Here is a 20,558-nt window from a genome sequence, read left to right as displayed (position 1 = left end):
TTGGTCATTATAGGCCGTGAGGGGCAGACTTTGGTCTTTCAAATTTAAGTGGTGCCCTGTGCAAGGCCGAAATCTGGTGCCTCCCTCTTCTCACCTTCTGTTCTGCTCAATTTGCTATGTCATAGTTGTTATGCCTACAGCTTGGCTCCTAGTCTGTATGTGTGTGTGTGTGGGTGTGTGGGTGTGTACGCAAATGCTCACATGGGGTGTGAGTGTGCCAAACTGTACAACTGACTTAGATGAAATTAAGGCTAGTTTCGCCCCTGCCAGGACCCACTTGAGTTGGCAGGAAGTTCTTGAGGCCCACCTGTCACAAAATGGTGGTGCAGTACCACTGAGTCCACACAGCCAGGTTGTGACCAGTGCAGGAGAGGAGACGCTAGTCATGACTGCACCATCAGGTCAGATTTAGGAAGCTGAGGGGTGATAGACAGGACAGACAGGCAGTGGACTCCAATTCCAGGAACCAGCAGTGTGCCCAGTCTCTTACCCACTTTTAAACTCTAAACTGTACTCACATTACGAAGTTGGTAAACCCAGAAAAGTACCAGAGCAGGGGTAGTCAACTTGGTCCCTTCAGGTGTTGGACTATGATTCCCATCATCCTTGATCATTGACCACACTGGCTGGGGCTGATGGGAGTTGAAGTCTAATAGTATCTGGAGTGTATCATGTTGACTAGCTGAATACTGGAGAAAATTTATTAACTACAGTACAATCATTTTCTTATTCTTCAGCTGCTTAACAAGAAGAGGCTGCATTCTAAAACTGAGATATAACATACACATTCCACAAGTACATTGCACCAACATTTCACACTTGGGAGTTGTTGGCCCAGAAACAAGTTAAACAACTCCTGAGATTTCATCCAACGCAGCCCCACTGATGGCTATGAAACCAAACTGGTTTTAATCCAAACTTTCTGGCCTTAATAATACTCTGGTATGCAGTGCAAAAGAGTAAATATGGTGAAGCAGATTGCCCCAAAACATATATGTTTATTATGATACCAGACAATATAACAGGAAAGAAGTTAAACAATGTGATTGAGAGCAGAGAATTCAGTGGGTTTAAGACTTATATGTTTCTTTAGAAAGTGGATCTTTTAAAGCAAATTAAAGCTTACATATACAGTTACAGAGTGACAACTCCTCACCATTTCCAACGACTGCTTTAGATGGATCTGACTGTCTTTAACAAATTTCTCCATCTCTAGCTGCTCACATATGCTGCATTTCCTAATTATCACCTTTAAAAGGCCATCTGGGCCCCATTCCCCACCATTGGGGGGCAATTCCATTTGCATTGTTCCTAGGCTTAGGAGGAACTGGTGGAAAAGTTCATTAGGAATTTGAGGAGATGCATTAAAAGCATGGCAAATCAAGTATCTGATACCTAGATGCCCACAGGAGAGATAAGCATTTAATACATATTTGCATACAACTAACAAGTCATCCATGGTGTCTTTAGCTCTGAAAACTGCTTCAATTTAGGCTAGTCTCAAGCATGGGAAAATGGGGAAAATCTGACTCTGTGCGGATCTTACATTTTTCTCCCAATTAAATAGAGCACATTCACTCCCCATGGTATTTTTAAGACTAATTGAAACTAATTTAACCCTTCATTTCGCAATACAAGAGTGAATTTTTGTAATGGCCTCTGGAAAAGCCACCACAGATAGTAGCTACAAAGACATAATCAATGATTAGCTGAGTCAGGAAAAAAATACATTTTCAACTGGTGCATAGTGTTTTAGATCAGCATGCATCCCCTGGCTTAAGCAATAAAACCAAGTCTTAATAACATGAGAATGAAGGGGAAGTAGCACACCTTTATCTGCCCAACGACAATGTAGGATATACTTTTTTAAAAAAAATTAGTAATTTATTAACATTTGAGAGGGAATGACTGGAAGCACCAAAAGGACAAGGAGCTTAAAGAAGTAAAATTGATTCAGTCTCAAAGTGATGCTCAGAGTGAAAGTTCTTATTATGATTATTACAGAAATGGTATGCTCTAATTCAGGGGAATCTCTAGGTGCTCATTTACATAATTTAACAATGTATATGCCGCTCAACACTAGTTTCTAAGGGGTGCACAATGAGAATACAAAGGAAATACAACAGTAATAACTTTAGTTAAAAAAACATAAAAGCTTACTTAAAATGTGTGCTGAAGCACAGAGGTGAGCTGCAGCTAAAGAGGCCATTTTACATTTTGTGCTGAAGAACACTTGACCCTCATCAAGTTGGAAAGGTAAGGGCATGGCACTTTCTCCCAAGTAACCCTTAAAGGATTTAAAATTAATCTTTTTTTTTTTAAATCAAAATTTTAAATTAACTAAGAAACAATGACCAGGAAAGATCAAGTTGGTCTGCTTTCAGAGCAAACACTGAATTTCACACCTTTTGCCTTTGAACATTCATTCCAGAGAGTGCAACTTTAAAAAAAATGAGTCTTCATCGTCCAAAGGAATTTGGGTTTATTGCTAACAGTAACAGCCCCATTGCCCCTCCTATCTAACATTACAAGTAAGGTGGCATGACCTCACACTGTTAGCAAGTTTCCTGCACAAGATAAAGATCGGCAATAGGTAAAGGTAAAGGGACCCCGACCATTAGGTCCAGTCGTGACAGACTCTGGGGTTGTGCGCTCATCTCGCTCTATAGGCTGAGTTTGTCTGCAGACAGCTTCCGGGTCATGTGGCCAGCATGACTAAGCCGCTTCTGGCGAACCAGAGCAGCGCACGGAAATGCCGTTTACGTTCCCACTGGAGCGGTACCTATTTATCTACTTGCACTTTGACGTGCTTTCACACTGCTAGGTTGGCAGGAGCAGGGACCGTGCAACGGGAGCTCACCCCGTCGCGGGGATTCGAACCGCCGACCTTCTGATCGGCAAGCCCTAGGCTCTGTGGTTTAACCCACAGCGCCACCCGCGTCCCTAAGATCGACAGTGAAATGGAACAAAATCCACAGTGCACTTTTTTTTTCCATTGCTAGATCTTCCCAGGGTGATGGCAAGCGTTTTCTCTGCCAGCCACACATTCCACCTAGCATCTAATTGTGGCCTCAACATCAGCCTAGAAGTCTCCTATTCTTTGCCAACGTCCATTTGAAGTGGTTACCCTTGATTGCATAAATTTAAAATACCTTGCTTTTTCCATTAACCTCTACCTAGCAAGAGTTTAAAATGTTGCATTGCTGTTAACTCCATAACAAGCCGATGTCAGTGATTTATCTTTATTAATACATAGGGTTGGAGTGGAAAGGTGTGTGGGGGGGGAGAAAGACAGGTATATTATATATAAAGCCAAGAAATACACTACAAATTCCACTAACATGTCTGGAAAATTACATCACCACTTACCACCACACCAGGAGTATGTTTTGTGGGTTGTATTGGGTTTTACGTACATGGCTCCTACTGGCTTTAATGGGCATCACACAGCTAAATCTCCATGCATCACTTTGACACTTCAGAATAATTGTTCGCTTCCATAAGAGGGTCAAGGAAAGGTTGAAGAACTAAAAGAATTCGCCGAGGAGCGCAGATTATGTGTACAGGATTGCATCTGCTTTTGAAAAATGATTGGCCAAATGTATATGATGCATGCTAATGAACACACTGTTAAGCTAGTCCCCTTGGTTAAATGCAGCAGAGAGGCGTTTTGAAAAGCAGCAATAAGAACATAAAATTGACAGGTAGCATAAAATGAGCTGGCATAAAGAACACAGTTTCTTTCCTCCAAATATTACACTGCAAAAAAATATAAATAAATTAAAATTGAGTAGTACTGGGTGCAGTTAAATTTGGTATTAGTGATGTCACTCAAATGCTCCATCTGCCGGGATGAGCAGGGTTAGGATTTAGCGGGTGTCTGGCTGAGCTGAGAAGTCCCTGGTGCAGCCAGGCTACAACAGCTTAACTCCTACATCCTTAGCTCTACCAGAAAGAATGTCAGTGTATCTCCAGTGAAAAAGGAACTTCCAGGGGAGTGATGAAGGTGGAAAGAGAAAAGAGAGGCTTAGGCTGGATTCTAAGACCATTTGACTTGCAACCCAGCAAAAAAAGGGAAGTGTAATTCACTCACCATTTAAGGGAGAAATCCTATACATAATAAGTTTGCATAAAGCAAGCCCAGGACAAGATAAGCTGCGTAAAGTATACCAGAATCAAACTGTTCAGGAGCGGGGCTTCTGCAGGTTGAGCCATCCGCCATCCTAAGCCTGGAAAGAGAAAACCAAGCCCTTAAGAATAACATCTGAGTTAAAGGTAAAGGGACCCCTGACAGTTAGGTCCAGTTGCGGATGACTCTGGAATTGCAGCGCTCATCTCTCTTTATTGGCCGAGGGAGCCGGCGCACACCTTCCAGGTCATGTGGCCAGCATGGCTAAGCCGCTTCTGGCAAACCAGAGCAGCGCACGGAAATGCCATTTACCTTCCTGCCGGAGCAGTACCTATTTATCTACTTGCACTTTGACGTGCTTTCGAACTACTAGGTTGGCAGGAGCAGGGATCGAACAATGGGAGCTCACCCCTTCGTGGGGATTCGAACAGCTGACCTTCTGATCAGCAAGCCCAAGAATCTCAGTGGTTTAGACCACAGTGCCACCCGCATCCCCTGAGTTGCACCATCCTTAATGACTAGCCCAATACATTTTGGCACCTGAGACAAACCACAAAATGTTGCCCCCAGGGAAGAAGGGGTGAGTGAAGATTTACATCAGGAGTGTGGTGCGAAGAGATCAACGGCACCCCCTATTCGCCAAGAGGCAACTGCAGAAGTGGCATGTGGGGTGCTGCCAAGGAGGTGGCAGATCCAGCCTCCAAGGAGCACAATGCCACCATGGCAGCAGCTACAGCAGTGGGCGACGCATTCCTTGGAGGTCGGATCTTTTGCCCCTTTGAATCCTGCCACCCAAGGCAGCCACCTCACCTTGCCTCATGGGTGGGCCAGCCCTGCTTAGATTGGGTTGCCAGGTTGCATGACTCAGCTGAGTGGGCTTAGGATCCAGCCTAAGTTCTACCTCTCTGGTCCTCACCCCATGATGCCCTCAGAACACCCATTTTTCAGGGCTTAGATCAACTAAAGAGCTGTCAAGCCGGACTGAGCTGGGATGGGGAGATACACTGGTATATCACTAGTTGCACCAAGGATGTTAAGCCAGCACACCTGGGAGTACCCAGGCTCATCCAGAGATCTGCTGGATCCTAACCTTGCTCATACTGATGGATCTTGCTATAGTACTGCTACCTTAAAGCCTCTGCCAGGCTTAGGCCTGCAGGGTCAGTGGTAGCCGCCCTCCTAAATTTATGCAGGGCTTAGTTTACACCAGATTCTTTTCTATAGGATTGCTCTCTGTTTTTCCAAGGCTTTACCTCTGTGGCTGACTCACAGTCTACACAACCTCCAAGCCAGAGTAGCTTTGCTCAGCCTTGGCTTGCATCAGTCATAGCTCAGCTAATTTTAAAATAATGAAAAGGAGCACCTCGGAAGAAGAGGCAAGCAAATGGCGGTGGCGTGGGGTGGTGGAAATCAACAGACAGGATCCCCATTTGGTGTTTTTGTGGGCACTGCCATATTGAACAAACTTCCACTGGCAAATCAGTTTCAAACTGGCATCGCCGAAGAAAACAGCAGACCGCAAAAGCTGTAATACAATAATGCTGTTTTCAGCTGAAGCTGCAAAGGCGAAACAGTTTAGGCACAAATACAGAAAAATGCAAATTGAGCATTCCAACTTTAAAATGCCTGCACGGAAATGATGCGCAAGCAATAAAACAGACTCACCCTCCCCCCAATCTTGGGCCTACACATAGCATTTCTATTCAACTATTAATAAAAATGCACCAGTGCTCAAAAAGTTATTGGCCTGTTCTGTCACTAATCTTCAAGAAGAACTGGAAATGTTGCAGACTTGAAGCTTGAGTAGTTTCATCTATATATTCGAATCAACAGCTGGCCTTATTTGCAACACTATCAGGACATTAAAGAACCTAAATGTCCAAGCAGCTGCCTAAGAAGCAAAAGATTGGAAGTAGGTTTTATCAGGATTGGGAAGTGTACAAAATATCAAACAGCACGCAATGTACAAAAGAGTCTCCCCAAATCATAAAGTACTTTACAAGGCTTCACATCATGGTGAACAGACTGCTTGCAACGTGCTCATCTGAGAATCTATACTGTGAGTCATACAGAGTGCTTTAAGAGATCAGTATCGCTGGAAAGTACGAAGTTGTAGAATTCCTTGGTGAATGATGACGTTCTCTTCTTAAAAATGAAGTCGAAGAAAAATAATGTCACAACAAATCAGTTAGTAGACAGGAGTCTTAGGGATCTACAGCAAGCAAGCAAGACAACTGAGGTCTGTTTCATACATTCTGAGGCTGCAAGTCTACAACACAGTCTGTGGGAGGCATGAGTTGCAACCAGCCCTGGTCCCACAATGAACCAACAGGGGAATCCCCAGTTACACTGGGGCTCCAAGATGCACACATGTGGGGATTCCCCCATTCCACACTGAATATGCTCCACATATGGTTCTGCTATTGTTTGTATGGTTATGTTAGTTTGTACATATGTTTGATAAATCAGTACAGTGGTACCTCAGGTTACATACGCTTCAGCTTACATACGCTTCAGGTTACAGACTCTGCTAACCCAGAAATAGTGCTTCAGGTTAAGAACTTTGCTTCAGGATGAGAACAGAACTCGTGCTCCGGCAGCACGGCAGCAGCAGGAGGCCCCATTAGCTAAAGTGGTGCTTCAGGTTAAGAACAGTTCCAGGTTAAGTACGGACCTCCGGAACAAATTAAATACTTAACCTGAGGTACCACTGTACCTTTTAAAAAGGAAAGGGGGGAAAAGAGCAATATGAAAACACATTTTTATGTTACTTGGAATACTCTGTATGCTGAAAGGCTCTCTCTCTCTCTCTGTGTGTGTGTGTGTGTGTGTGTGTGTATTTCTAATTACTTTGCAAAATATACTCACAGCAGCACAAGGCTTTTACAATGTTGTTAGGCAGAAAACATTGCCCAGAAACTGGGGGTGAGGGGGTTGCTGATTGATTTTTAATAAGGAAGTATGTGCTCAGCACACATTTTCATTGAAAACAATGACAATGGCTGAGGAATAATGCTCTGCCTCTTTTTCTTGATCTGTATTCTTAATTGATGTGCAACATAAGATTAACACTGAATTCTTGATAAAATAAGCTACAGATACCCCCCCCCCATTTCCTAGATTTAGCATAAACCATTTGTTTATTTTACACCTTCTGGTACCCCTTGTTCACTGTTTACCATTAACATCCTTAATTCTTACAAAATAAAAAAAATATGTACCAGTCATCTAGTTCACAGTCTTTCTAATTAATTTTCTGTTATGCTCATCTCTCATACAGCCTGCATTAACTTATTCATATTTTTTTTCCTCCCCCCTTTTTTTTCTTTGGAAGGTGCTCATTCTAAGCTCAAAAATAACTGTCCTTCAACTTACATGTTTCTGAAACTAGCCATTTATGAACGTTAAAATACATATTGGGCTGGTTCAGATCAGATGTGCTAAACTAGGGATGCTAAACTAGGGATGGGCAGCAGGTAGATCAGCCTCTACTGATAGATCTCTGGGTGATTTGCAGCAGATCAGCAAGAAGTGTCTGACTCACAATTGTTTAACAATAGCAAGAACAAAACCTGAGTTTGGTGCAGTGCTGGTACTTTACTGAAAACCAATTTTTAGGCTTAGACTCCACTCTAGAGTCAACCTGGTTATTTAATTCTAGTACTACATCTTTTGCACGTACTTCTGTTTGGGCAGACGGTGTAGGGTTCTAATGAAAAACAAAATACCTGAGGCCAGACCACTTTTATAGTGCTAAACCAAAGTAAATAGGCCCAACCTAAACCAGCCATTATGAAAACGATCCAGGTAGCCTCAGGTTTGCATACACACCTCCCCGTGTCCCCTCCAGCATGTTGACATCAAACCATTGTTTAACAGCTTGATCGAGTCAACAAACCACAGCTAGAATTAAACACAGGTCCAGAGGCAGATGTAACTCTAAACTGTGGTTTAATGTTCCCATTTCCTCCTTGTGGTCATGCCAGAGGAGCAGAGACTCATTATCTAACATGCAAACCAAGTGACACAGACTTGGGCTTGGGAAGAGAGTTATAGAGGATTCTCTCAACTATGAGTAAATGATTGCTTTTCTAGTCATTTGTTTAGAAAGGTGGCAGGCTCACCTTGAGACAAAGGCTGATTCTGACACCTCAGCTGACTACATTTCTACGTCTTCCTTGATAAAGATCTCCCACTCTAAACCAATTCAAATACACAGAGTAACTGCTGTCACATTACCAAACTCACATAAATTAGACCTGTCAAGCCCACACAGCTTAATGGCCTTCTGAGACAAGAAACCATTCCCTTTGAAACTATGTGGGTAATAACTGAAGCTATAGAGTTTTGAAACTATGTAAGTAATGGCAACATGCGCCGACATCCCTGAAGCCTCCATTTTGGAGAGGGAAGGGCAGGAAGACTCTCCACCCTTGCAGAAAAATAACAGGGGGTTGAAAACAGGGTCCCCTTCCACCCTAGAGTTGCCATATTTCATAAAGTGAAAAGTTGAGCTATTTTTAAGGAAATTCGCCAAAATCTCCACTTTCGACATGGGTTGCCAAACGTCCGGACTAAGGGCCACGCTTGTGCATTACCCATGTGTTGTCAGGGAAGATCCCCAACCTCAGAGAATAATTTGCAGGTGCCAGCCTTCAACTAATGAAGACCGGGAGTTGGATAGGCTGGAAAGGAAGTAAGGGGAGTAACTGCTTGCTTCTCTTTAGTCTGGGGCCCAAAGGAGGCGAATGTAAGGGGAAGTAAGGGGAGTAACTGCTTGCTTCTCTTTAGTCTGGGGCCCAAAGGAGGCGAATGAAACTGGGTGCATGCCCTGTGACATGTAACCTCTGTGCCCAATTCCTCCCACAAATAATCCTTCCAGCAGTAAAGGACTGGAGATTGGAGGGAGTGAATGGGCCGTTTGCAACCCCTGAACTCAATTCCCCTACCAAGGGTATTTTCAGAAAGGGGAAATTGTGCTTCCTTCCCTCTAAAAAATATTTGTGGGTAATTACTTGTACACACTACTAACAAAAATGGAACACAATTTGCTTTTCTCTCTTTTTGGTCACAGGGAAGGTAAAGTGATGCATAATTAACAATTGACTGGTACAACATTCTTTTGCATCTTTTAATTGGTGTGAATTAGATTAGAATTAAAATGTCTTTTCTCTCACCTTTGGGGGATGCAATCTAATCTTCTCAACAAGATGTCAAAGTTTCCCCCTTAATTAAACTTTTCAAATAAGAACTTCAGGCATCCTTTAGAAACCAAAATATGTGTGTGTTTATACAAATTATAATTATTTGGAGCTGTGGCACACAGATTTTTAGCCCCTGGAAAAGAAGAATGGCATAAGACTCCTACTAAAACTGAGAGAATATCAGGCGAAAAAGAATATTAAAGGCAAAAAGTTCTGTTGTGGTTTTCAAATGTTCTGTGTCAAATGTCCCTGAAAACGGAAACCAAGAAGGTCCTGCATGTCTGTCACAGAACCCAAGCAGAAGCAGTCATTCCACACATTCAACTGACATGGGGAACTGGACAGGTCTGCTGTGCGCTGAAACACACCCAACACTTCCTTGCTTCTGGTCAGTGCTGGGGATGATTGAAAAAGAAATTAAATACTTTTGTTGATACCCTTTCTTGGCACAGCAGATGAGGACCACCAACTCTCCTTGCAACATGGTGCAGAAGATTCAAATCCTGTTCAGTCACAAAGTTCAGCAGATGGTGGTGAGGAAATATGGGGGAAATTCTTGGTGTCCAAGCATAGGAACAAAGTTGTCGTGAACTGACGCCATGCGGTGTTGGTAATTAATATATTTATCCAACAGGTACAAGATTAGGTCTCCAGCAACTCTGTTAATGAAAAATAAAAGCAGCCCAGCAAACCTGTCATTTAAGAAGGTTTTTTGTTTTTTTACTGTATATTGCATGTTATGCTACTGAACAGAAGTGATAAAAATAGCTGTCAGTGTAGCATGCAAAGTGCTAGCAGCACATTCACATTTACAATGGAAAAGTACTGCAAAGTGTAAAACATCTTATGTGAATTAAGTTCTCAGTTTCATAAACTTTTTCAAAAACACTGTAACCTTCTAAAATTGCTAATGTGTAGAATAAACCACAAAATACGTTTAATATCTTTTATGGGAAGTTGACCTGAAATAAAAAGTTATGTAGTTAAAAGATTTTTGATAGTTCTTCATCCAATTCCACCCCCCTCTCTGTGGAGCAACAATGATTGAAACCTGATGGCTACTGTACAAAAAAGGTCATAAAATGTTTTATGTAGAAGTAAAACAGTAGCCATTAAAATTATGCTCTGATGTTGGAGTAGATGTGTAGCATGGAAAGAAGATAAACTACCATAAAGTGAATGTGATCAAATGCCATTACAATGACTAGTCTCAAACAAATGACAGATACTAAAATACAGTCACAGTCTTTTTGCAAAATTACTTTGGGCAAAGTACCAAGAAAACACTATATCCTCTCTGCTAAAGGCAGTTTGCCAAAGAAATTGCAAATACACAAGCTTTAATATCTATAGCCAAAAAACACTTGGAAACTCATTATGGAAAGGCTTAAAAGCCAACTCATGATAAAATTGTTTTCTTTCACAGATTATCACAGCATCCTGAAGAGAGAAACATCAGGGAAGAAGGTGTGGGTTGCATTTTAAAAAAAGAAAGGAGGAAGAAAAAGAAGACCACAAAATAAATTCCAGTGTGGTCTAAAACTCTCACCAGACTTTCCCTAGAAAATGTAATACAGTGGTACCTCTGGTTAAGAACTTAATTCATTCTGGAGGTCCATTCTTAACCTGAAACTGTTCTTAACCTGAGGTACCTCTTTAGCTAATGGGGCCTCCCGCTGCCGCTGCGCCACCAGAACACGATTTCTGTTGTTATCCTGAAGTAAAGTTCTTAACCCGAGGTACTACTTCCGGGTTAGCGGAGTCTGTAATCTGAAGCGTTTGTAACCCAAAGCTTTGGAACCCGGGGTACCACTGTAATGGATGTGAGTGATTGAAGGAGGGGCACAGCACCCCCATTTTTCTTCTGGGTTGCACTGCTCAACCACCCAAGGGACATACACTGCACTGCAGCATCAAGCTGGAACAGAGAATGCACACAGCACATGTATACCAGGAAACCTCTGTCATTTTTACAAGGGCATGGGGTCTTCTGTGCAGAGTAATTAAATTTATTTATTTTAATTCATTTATTAAATTTGTATACCACCCTTCATCCAAGGATCACAGGGCGGTTTACAGTATAAAAACACAAGCAAACCTAACATAAAAAGGTAAAGCGACCCATGACCATTAGGTCCAGTCGTGGCTGACTCTGGGGTTGCGGCGCTCATCTCACTTTATTGGCCAAGGGTGCCAGCATACGGCTTCCAGGTCATGTGGCCAGCATGACTAAGCCGCTTTTGGCGAACCAGAGCAGTGCACGGAAACGCCGTTTACCTTCCCGCCGGAGCGGTACCTATTTATCTACTTGCACTTTGACATGCTTTCGAACTGCTAGGTGGGCAGGAGCAGGGACCGAGCAACAGGAGCTCACCCCGTCACGGGGATTCGAAACGCCGACCTTCTGATCGGCAAGTCCTAGGCTCTGTGGTTTAAGCCACAGTGCCACCTGCATCCCTAAAACCTAACATAGAAACAAACAAAAACAATACACCCTCCCCAGTTTGAAAGGCCATGGATTGTACAATTAGCCAAAGGCCTGGAAGAAGCGGAATGTTTTTGCCTGGTGCCTAAAGGTGAGCCTCTCTGGAGAGAGCATTCCACAAACAGGGAGCCACTGCAGAAAAGCCCCACCCTTGTGTTGCAACCCTCCAGAGCTCTTGCAAAGGAGGCACACAAAGATGCTCAGATGGTGAGCGCCAGGGTCTGGGTTGGTTCATATGGGGAAAGGCAGTCTTTGAGGTACAGGCAACTCACCATATGCACAGGGGTTACGTTCCAATGCACTGCATGTTTAAGTGAAATCATGTATATCTGAAACATCACTGGAAAAGCCCACAAAGACCCTGAGAGAGTGGCTGTAATTTTAAGAGACCACTCCCTGATTGTGAGTTCTGCATATCTTCCAACATCTCTCCAATGAAAATAGGGATGTCCTAAGGAAAAGCTGGACGTTCCGGGATGAAATCAGAAACCAGGACAGCTTCTGTAAATCTGGAACTGTCCCTGGAAAATAGAGACACTTGGGGGGTCTGCAGTTGCTGATAACTACATTACAATCTGTTTGGAAGACACCCCAAATGGCATCCGCACGGAAGGCTTCTTCATGCAGTGACGATAACGGCGCTGCTTACCAGGTGGATCCTCCATATTCTGTAGGATCTCCATAGCAACACCAAACTACACGACATGCCCCTTGCTTGCGGAGCTACGCAAAAGCATCTTTCAGCAGCCTCCACATGGCTCCTGTATAGTGTAGATCAGTCCTTAGATGAAACAAATCAGAAGTAAAACTACATGCCACTGCCAGCTGTTGGGATTATTTGGGTTGTTGTTGTTGTTTCAGTGACAGACCAGCACAAGAGAAATGTTATTCGAGAGATTTCAGTGCACCTTTAAACAACTTCACACTAGAAAAAGAATGGAATTGCAGCCTTCTAGTCTGTACAACAAAGTAAGAAGTCTTGACAGCATCAAACTGGCTCATTTAAATACCTGCTTTTCTTAGGAAATGCCAACAGATGCTTTACCCAAACAGAATTATTTATCAAGAGGCGAAAGCAACTGATTTCCATTTCTAACTAACTGTGTAATAACTTGCAGCAGAGGAAGAACCTCAGTTTGTTTAATCTATATAGACTTGTGCACTGCATCCATAGCTGTCAACTTTCCCCTTTTCTTGTGAGGAATCCTATTCGGAATAAGGGAATTTCCCTTTTAAAAAGGGAAACATTGACAGCTATGTGCATCTATTTTCTACTGCCGACTTCTTTTTTATAAATAGTACCAGACATAAGAAGGGACGCGGGTGGCGCTGTGGGTAAATCCTCAGCACCTAGGGCTTGCCGATCGCATGGTCGGCGGTTCAAATCCCCGCGGCGGGGTGAACTCCCATCTGCGGTCCCAGCTCCTGCCCACCTAGCAGTTCGAAAGCATCCCTAAAAAGTGCAAGTAGATAAATAGGTACCACTTTCTAGCGGGAAGGTAAACGGCGTTTCCATGTGCTGAGCTGGTGCCGGCTTGCCAGAGCAGCTTCGTCACGCTGGCCACGTGACCTGGAAGTGTCTCTGGACAGCGCTGGCCCCCGGCCTCTTAAGTGAGATGGGCGCACATCCCTAGAGTCGGACACGACTGGCCTTCGGGCAGGGGTACCTTTACCTTTACCTTTACCAGACATAAAATATAAGGGCATTAATAACAACCATTCCACAGTTGGCAAGTTATGGCATGGCAGTAGTTTTAGGACTGTATGAAAAGGAATGTAAGTATCAGTTGATTTTCCAACAATGTAGCCTAGGCATAGGCAAACTCGGCCCTCCAGATGTTTTGAGACAACAATTCCCATCATTCCTGACCACTGGTCCTGTTAGCTAGGGATGATGGGAGTTGTAGTCCCAAAACATCTGGAGGGCCAAGTTTGCCTATGTCTGATGTAGCCCATTCTGTCAGTTTATGCTTTTTATATGATTTCTTATGCAACTACACAATCACCTCAGAGCTAGACAAGTCTTCAAGTTCCTCTTAAGCAGTAGGAGGTGTTTTTTTTTTGCACACCTTATCACCTTTCTTTCCCCATACTTCCTAAAAGAAATGGGTTGTATAAAATGGTGGATTTCTGCTACCAGGACACCTGATATTTGCCAATCCCTTCCACGTCCCACATTAGCTTCTTCTAACAGTTGCAGAAGCCTCTGGAACAGTGTGATGAGGGCTACAATTAGTATGGGGAACCGGTGAGGAAAAGCGATTGCGTCTCACTTTGCACTAGTGGAAAGCAGTTACACTAGTGCAAAGCCGGCACTAGATACAACCATTGCTATCTTAGCTTATGCCAAGCCAACTTTGCATTCATGTTTTAATTAAGAACACATGAAAAGCCCTACTGAATCAGGCCCATTTGGTTCAGCATTCTGTTCTCTCAGAATCCCACAAGAAGGACCAATGAATACAACAGCACCCTCCTCACTTGCAACTCCCAGGAGCTGGTATTGGTTTTAGAAATGCGCATTAATGCGTTTTCATATGTTGGGCACAGCACCACATGCTGAAAAGTGGTATAAAGGTAAAGGTACCCCTGCCCGTACGGGCCAGTCTTGCCAGACTCTAGGGTTGTGCGCTCATCTCACTCTATAGGCCGGGAGCCAGCGCTGTCCGCAGACACTTCCGGGTCATGTGGCCAGCGTGACAAGCTGCATCTGGCGAGCCAGCACAGCACACGGAATGCCGTTTACCTTCCCGCTGGTAAGCGGTCCCTATTTATCTACTTGCACCTGAGGGTGCTTTCGAACTGCTAGGTTGGCATTTCGAAAAGTGGCATAGAAATACCTAAATATAACCCTATAATAATAATGCAACATTCAGCTAAGTGGAGCGTTAGGTATCATCATCTAACTAATACAGTGGTACCTCAGGTTACATACGCCTCAGGTTACATACACTTCAGGTTACAGACTCCACTAACCCAGAAATAGTACCTCGGGTTAAGAACTTTGCTTCAGGATGAGAACAGAAATTGTGCTCCGGTGGCGCGGCGGCAGCAGGAGGCCCCATTAGCTAAAGTGGTGCTTCAAGTTAGGAACAGTTTCAGGTTAAGAACAGACCTCCAGAACGAATTAAGTTCTTAACCCGAGTTACCACTGTACTTACAAGTGTCAGGTGTCAAAAAGGCACATGACCCTTGAGCATTTAAAATTACCATGTGGTGTCAGAAGCCTTAATGCTACAGACGATAAGATCTGTGGCCGGTGGCAAAGGAAGCCACTCGGCCATCTGGGGCTGTGTACCCAGGGGCGGGCGCACCGTGGGGCCTCCGCAGTCTGTCTGCCTCCTCCCACTCAGCTGCCCTACAGCTGGGGGGGAGGCAGTGGGTGGACCGTTTGGGCAGCCCAGAGCCTATGCACACTCAAGCCACCGTGTCTCTCCCAGAAGAGACGCGTGGCTCGGACACGTTGCAGGAACCATGGTGAGGGCCACCTGGCATTTTGTCACCTACCTCAGTGGTGACACCCGGGGCGGCCCGCACCTGGCGCACACCCCTTCCTCCGGCTCTGCCCGTGGCACATTATTTCTAACAAATTTTATTTCTACAGGGCCTACAATATGCATGCTGCTTTACAGGGTAATATACACACAGAAGGGGACACGGGTGGCGCTGTGGGTTAAACCACAGAGCCTAGGACTTGCCAATCAGAAGGTCGGTGGTTCAAATCCCCGCGACAGGGTGAGCTCCTGTTGCTCGGACCCTGCTCCTGCCAACCTAGCAGTTTGAAAGCACGCCAAAGTGCAAGTAAATAGGTACCGCTCCAGCGGGAAGGTAAACGGTGTTTCTGTGCTCTGCTCTTGTTCGCTAGAAGCAGCTTAGTTATGCTGGCCACATGACCTGGAAGCTGTACGCCGGCTCCCTCAGCCAATAAAGCAAGATAAGCGCCGCAACCCCAGAGTCGGTCATGACTGGACCTAATGGTCAAGGGTCCCTTTACCTTTATACACGCAGAAGAAGCAAGTTCCTCCCTCAATAATTAAAATTCAAGACTGGGAGAAATATAAAGATTAGGGGCTGTGTCCAATTCTGAGTACACCCATTGAAACTAAAAGAACTAGGAGGACTAGTCTATTGCCCCTAGTCCACTAGCTGCACATCACTGGAGAGAAATGGAGGAATCAGGGGTAAGAAGGCAGGAATGCAAGCAAATACAACCATTTATTTAATGTTTTGCAGAATTTCCTACAGTGCCAGGAACTAGCATGCATTTGGAGAAGGATTTGATCTCCTCCTTTGTTCAGTAGTTTGGAAGCGTGAAGGAAAAGGTCCTTACTAAATATAACCAGCATGCTTTAGTTTCTGGTACAGCTAATACCATCGTTGTTCAGTATGGTCTGGACTGTTGAGATGGGACTGAGAAAGCTCAGTTAAGGGAAGCATCGTTTTACTGGCTCTGGTTCACTTTCCCAGCCTCCCCCCCCCCCCAACACATGTAGCTTCCTCTCTTTGGGGTGCATTCTGGTAAGTCACTGTACCAACAGGCAGAACTAGATCAGTAATTAATGACTAAGAATTGCTCAATGTGTTTGGGTATAAAAATCAAAAAAGTAGGGCTGTTAAAAAACAACAGATTTAAGCACCATCTGGGCTCTCTGGTCACAGTGGCACAAATTCCAAAGAAAGGCTTAACAGTGCATGATCTGAGAATCCCATCTGCTTTATCTAAAAATGAATCAATCAGACATACTTTAGCCATTTTTGTGTAACATGGGAAGAGAAAAGCCCATCTTCTCATTGACAGGTTCCCATAAATTCACTCTGGAATTTTTTTTTTAAAGTTCTTTCTTTTTTTACATCCAGCATTGAGAAAGAAAGTAGATACTACAACAGACATTGAGAGCTACTGCCAACTCATTTTTTCTTCTTTCTCCCTTCCTAGTTTTGCGTAGGATAACATGTGATGTCACTGCATTGTGTGTTCCCCCTCTTGCTCATCACATCCTTGGCTGTTGCCAGGGGAGAGGTAAAATGCACAACAGTGACATCATGGCACAGGCAGGACTAGGAAGAGAGATATCAGAGCAGTACCGAACCCAGCTCTCTTGTAACATCTAGATCTGCTTGGGGGGGAAAAGGAGCCTAGATAGGCAATATTATTTTTTGTGTGTGAAACACTAACCTTTACTATAAACCTCAAGAAAAAATAATTTTAAAAAGCAGATGGATCTAGTTCAAGACCCTTAGAATGATTTAAAATATCTGAATAAGTAGCTGGAGTAAGAACAATTATCTTTACCCTGCTTATTAAAATCAGGCCTCTCCTACCACCACACTACCTGCTCTATTAGGCAAGATGAACACTTTGCTTCTTTCCAGACAGAAATCCACCTTAATGACCCTGAAATTTTACTTCATGCTGTTTTGAATAAAAAGGGTTCTTAGGTAGAGCAGGTGAAGAATTTAGACTGCGTACAAAAGGCATTTGAATAGCAGAACAGCTTGACTAATAACTGGGAAATCCTACCGAAATGCTTCTTCTCCTAGAAGGTATATGAATAAAGTTATGATCTAAACAAAGATTGTCCCAGCTACCAAGTTGCTTTCAGTTCTCTTGACCCAGAATCACTTAAAGTTGTGTATCCTTTCCCAAGTTACCTTACGGCAGTTAACTTTCATATTTTAATTTAGTTTTGCTTTCGAACACACATGCACCCACCTTGTCCTTCAAGTGCTTATGTTATGGGTTCAATCGTTGTGAACTTGCTAGTAAGGTGGATAGCTCAGTTGGTTAGAGTGCGGCGCTGATAATGCCAAGGTTGCAGGTTCGATATTTCTGTATTGCAGGGGGTTGGACTAGATGATCCTCAGGATCCCTTCCAACTCTGAGTCTGAATCTATGTCTATGGGGCGCATAATGTGGGGAAGATCATGCATACAGCATCCTACATGGATTTATTAATTCAAACTGTTTTTGGTCCGCTTGTGAAATGAATTATGTTTCTTTAAAATATAAAATCATATAATAATTTAAAAAAGCATACAGCAGAATTACAGTCAATTTAAAAACAAATAAAAACAGCAGATTTAGTCATCAAACACCTGGAATAAAAACGCCGTATGAAAATGGGAAGAAATGAATTTATGAACTTCTCATAGTAGGGCAAAATAAAATATTAGCTAGAGAACAGGACCTCTGAGACGGAACTTAAGGTTTGGGTGAAGACAGTCCCTATGGCATTTGGGTCATAAGTCATTTACAGCTTTAAAGGTTATTACCAGTACCTTTAACTTATCCCAGATGTGAACTAGTAACCAATGTAATTGATCTTAGATGAATGTATATGAAGCAAATGCCTCACTCCTACCAGCAACCTGGCCATTGCATTTCAGCTATCAGTCAAACTTTGATGTCTGTACAACCTAAGCATGGTACACTGGAACAACCAAGACCCTATTTACCTTGAACAGAAGGAAGCAGCCGCAGCAATGAAAACCATACAAGAAGATGCCTTATATTAAGTCAGTCCCTTGGTTCACCTACCTCCATACTGCTACACTGATTGGCAGTTGGTCTTTCCCAGTCCTCGCTGGAGAAGCCAGAGATTGAACCAATATATATATATATATATATATATATATATATATATATATATATATATATATATATATATATATATATATTGTCAAGCATGTAAAGCTGAATGCACACAAGTTAAATGTATGTAAATTGTGGGCTTGCTGTACAGCAGTAGTGCCAGCACAATCCAGTGCACTGTATGTTTCTTCAGCAGCAGGTCCCACTGTGTTCCATGAGGCTTACTCCCAATCAAGTGGACTTAGGATCAAAATCCAAGACGCATGCATTTAGTATGATTACAATCTGTGGCCAGCTACTAAAGTAGTAGGAACATAGTAACAGCCCAGGTAATCCAAGCATCCGGTTCTATGGTGGACAACTAGATGCTTGTGGGAAACCCACAAGGAAGACCTGAGCCCAGGTCTTCTCCTGTGGCTTGCAGCAATTACCGAAACAGACCGTGTTTAAAGCATGGAAGAAAGAAGCAGGCAAACTGTCCCCAACCCCATCCTCACTAATCCCCCCCCCCCAGCTCACTGCCCACTATTCCATCATGCAGCACAAAACTTCCAGATAGAAACCTGGCAAGCCAACGTCTTATATTGCCTAGCAGACTTCTACAAAAATAACAAACCCAAATCAACACAAGAAATACAAGACAAACTAAAAGGTAAAGGTACCCCTGCCCGTACGGGCCAGTCTTGACAGACTCTGGGGTTGTGCGCCCATCTCACTTAAGAGGCCAGGGGCCAGCGCTGTCCGGAGACACTTCCGGGTCACATGGCCAGTGTGACATCGCTGCTCTGGCGAGCCAGAGCTGCACACAGAAACGCCGTTTACCTTCCCGCTGGTAAGCGGTCCCTATTTATCTACTTGCACCCGGAGGTGCTTTCGAACTGCTAGGTTGGCAGGCGCTGGGACCGAGCAGCGGGAGCGCACCCCGCCGCAGGGATTCGAACCGCCGACCTTTCGATCGGCAAGTCCTAGGCGCTGAGGCTTTAACCCACAGCGCCACCTGCGTCCCACACAAGACAAACTAGCGGACACTCAAATGCCCTGGATAACACACCACCAATTACATGCCTTCTTAAACAATCCAGTAGTAAAATCAGCAGCAACTAAGCTCTGGACAACCTTCGAAAACCTCCTCCTAACAAGAAAGGGACAAGGCAAAGGGATGGTATCCACAATACAGTGGTACCTCAGGTTACATACGCTTCAGGTTACAGACTCTGCTAACCCAGAAATAGTGCTTCAGGTTAAGAACTTTGCTTCAGGATGAGAACAGAAATTGTGCTCCGGCGGCGCGGCAGCAGCAGGAGGCCCCATTAGCTAAAGTGGTGCTTCAGGTTAAGAACAGTTTCAGGTTAAGTACGGACCTCCGGAACGAATTAAGTACTTAACCCGAGGTACCACTGTATGCAAAGTACTGCTACAAAATCCCACAAACCCCCTTGGCATAATCAAAAAACAATGGGAGGAAGACATAGGCTATGAAAGTAACCCCATGCAATGGACTATAATGTGGTCTAAGCCTCCCTTTAAATCCATCTCAACTAAAAGAAAAGAAATCACTCTGAAACTCACTTACAGGTGGTACCTAACACCACAGAAACTAGCGATGATACGTCCAGTTGTCTCACCAAAATACTGGAGAGGCTGCACCTCCAGAGGCACATACCTCCACATGTGGTGGAAATGTCCCAAAATCCAACTCTTCTGGAATCAGTCATAAAAGAATATGCAGCAGCAACAACAACAACAACAACAACAACAACAACAACAAAAACTAAGCAGGTATTAGAGGTCATCCCAGAACTGGCCCTACTGAACATCTTCCAAGATAATAATGCTCACTCAGCAGCCAGAAACATCATAGCCAGACACTGGAGAGACCTGTCAGGAGTAAACATGAACCAATGGTATCAAACAGTATGGGAAACAGCCTTACCAGAAAAAACTAACCAATAACTGAAACTGACAGGGGGACAAATAGAAGACAACGCCTTCACCCCAGTATGGTTCCCCTTTATCACATACATAGTCCAATAAGACAACAACAAGAATCCACCGACAGCATATGAATCAATATGGCTAACCTGACCCCAAAATCCACCCTCTGACACACATAAACAAATCTCACTACAGCCAACCAAAGACAACCAA

The 20,558-nt window shown here is 43.8% G+C and overlaps 2 protein-coding genes across 4 annotated transcripts in view; one reads left to right on the top strand and one right to left on the bottom strand.

The window, feature by feature from the left end:
* The window catches only part of LOC309368331 (uncharacterized protein), a 40,565-nt gene extending 30,524 nt beyond the window's left edge, over nt 1-10,041 (top strand). Inside the window, exon 5 of the mRNA XM_081908295.1 lies at nt 9,789-10,041. Coding sequence (XP_081764421.1) covers nt 9,789-9,928 — 140 coding nt within the window. The 3' untranslated portion in view covers nt 9,929-10,041. The remainder of the gene's footprint in view (nt 1-9,788) is intronic.
* The window catches only part of CLYBL (citramalyl-CoA lyase), a 183,172-nt gene that overhangs the window by 118,948 nt on the left and 43,666 nt on the right, over nt 1-20,558 (bottom strand). The gene's annotated exons all lie outside the window — the stretch shown is intronic.

Source organism: Podarcis melisellensis, assembly GCF_964234715.1.
Source record: "Podarcis melisellensis genome assembly, chromosome: 4".
Lineage (NCBI taxonomy): Eukaryota > Metazoa > Chordata > Lepidosauria > Squamata > Lacertidae > Podarcis > Podarcis melisellensis.
This window is presented reverse-complemented; position numbering and strand designations above follow the sequence as displayed.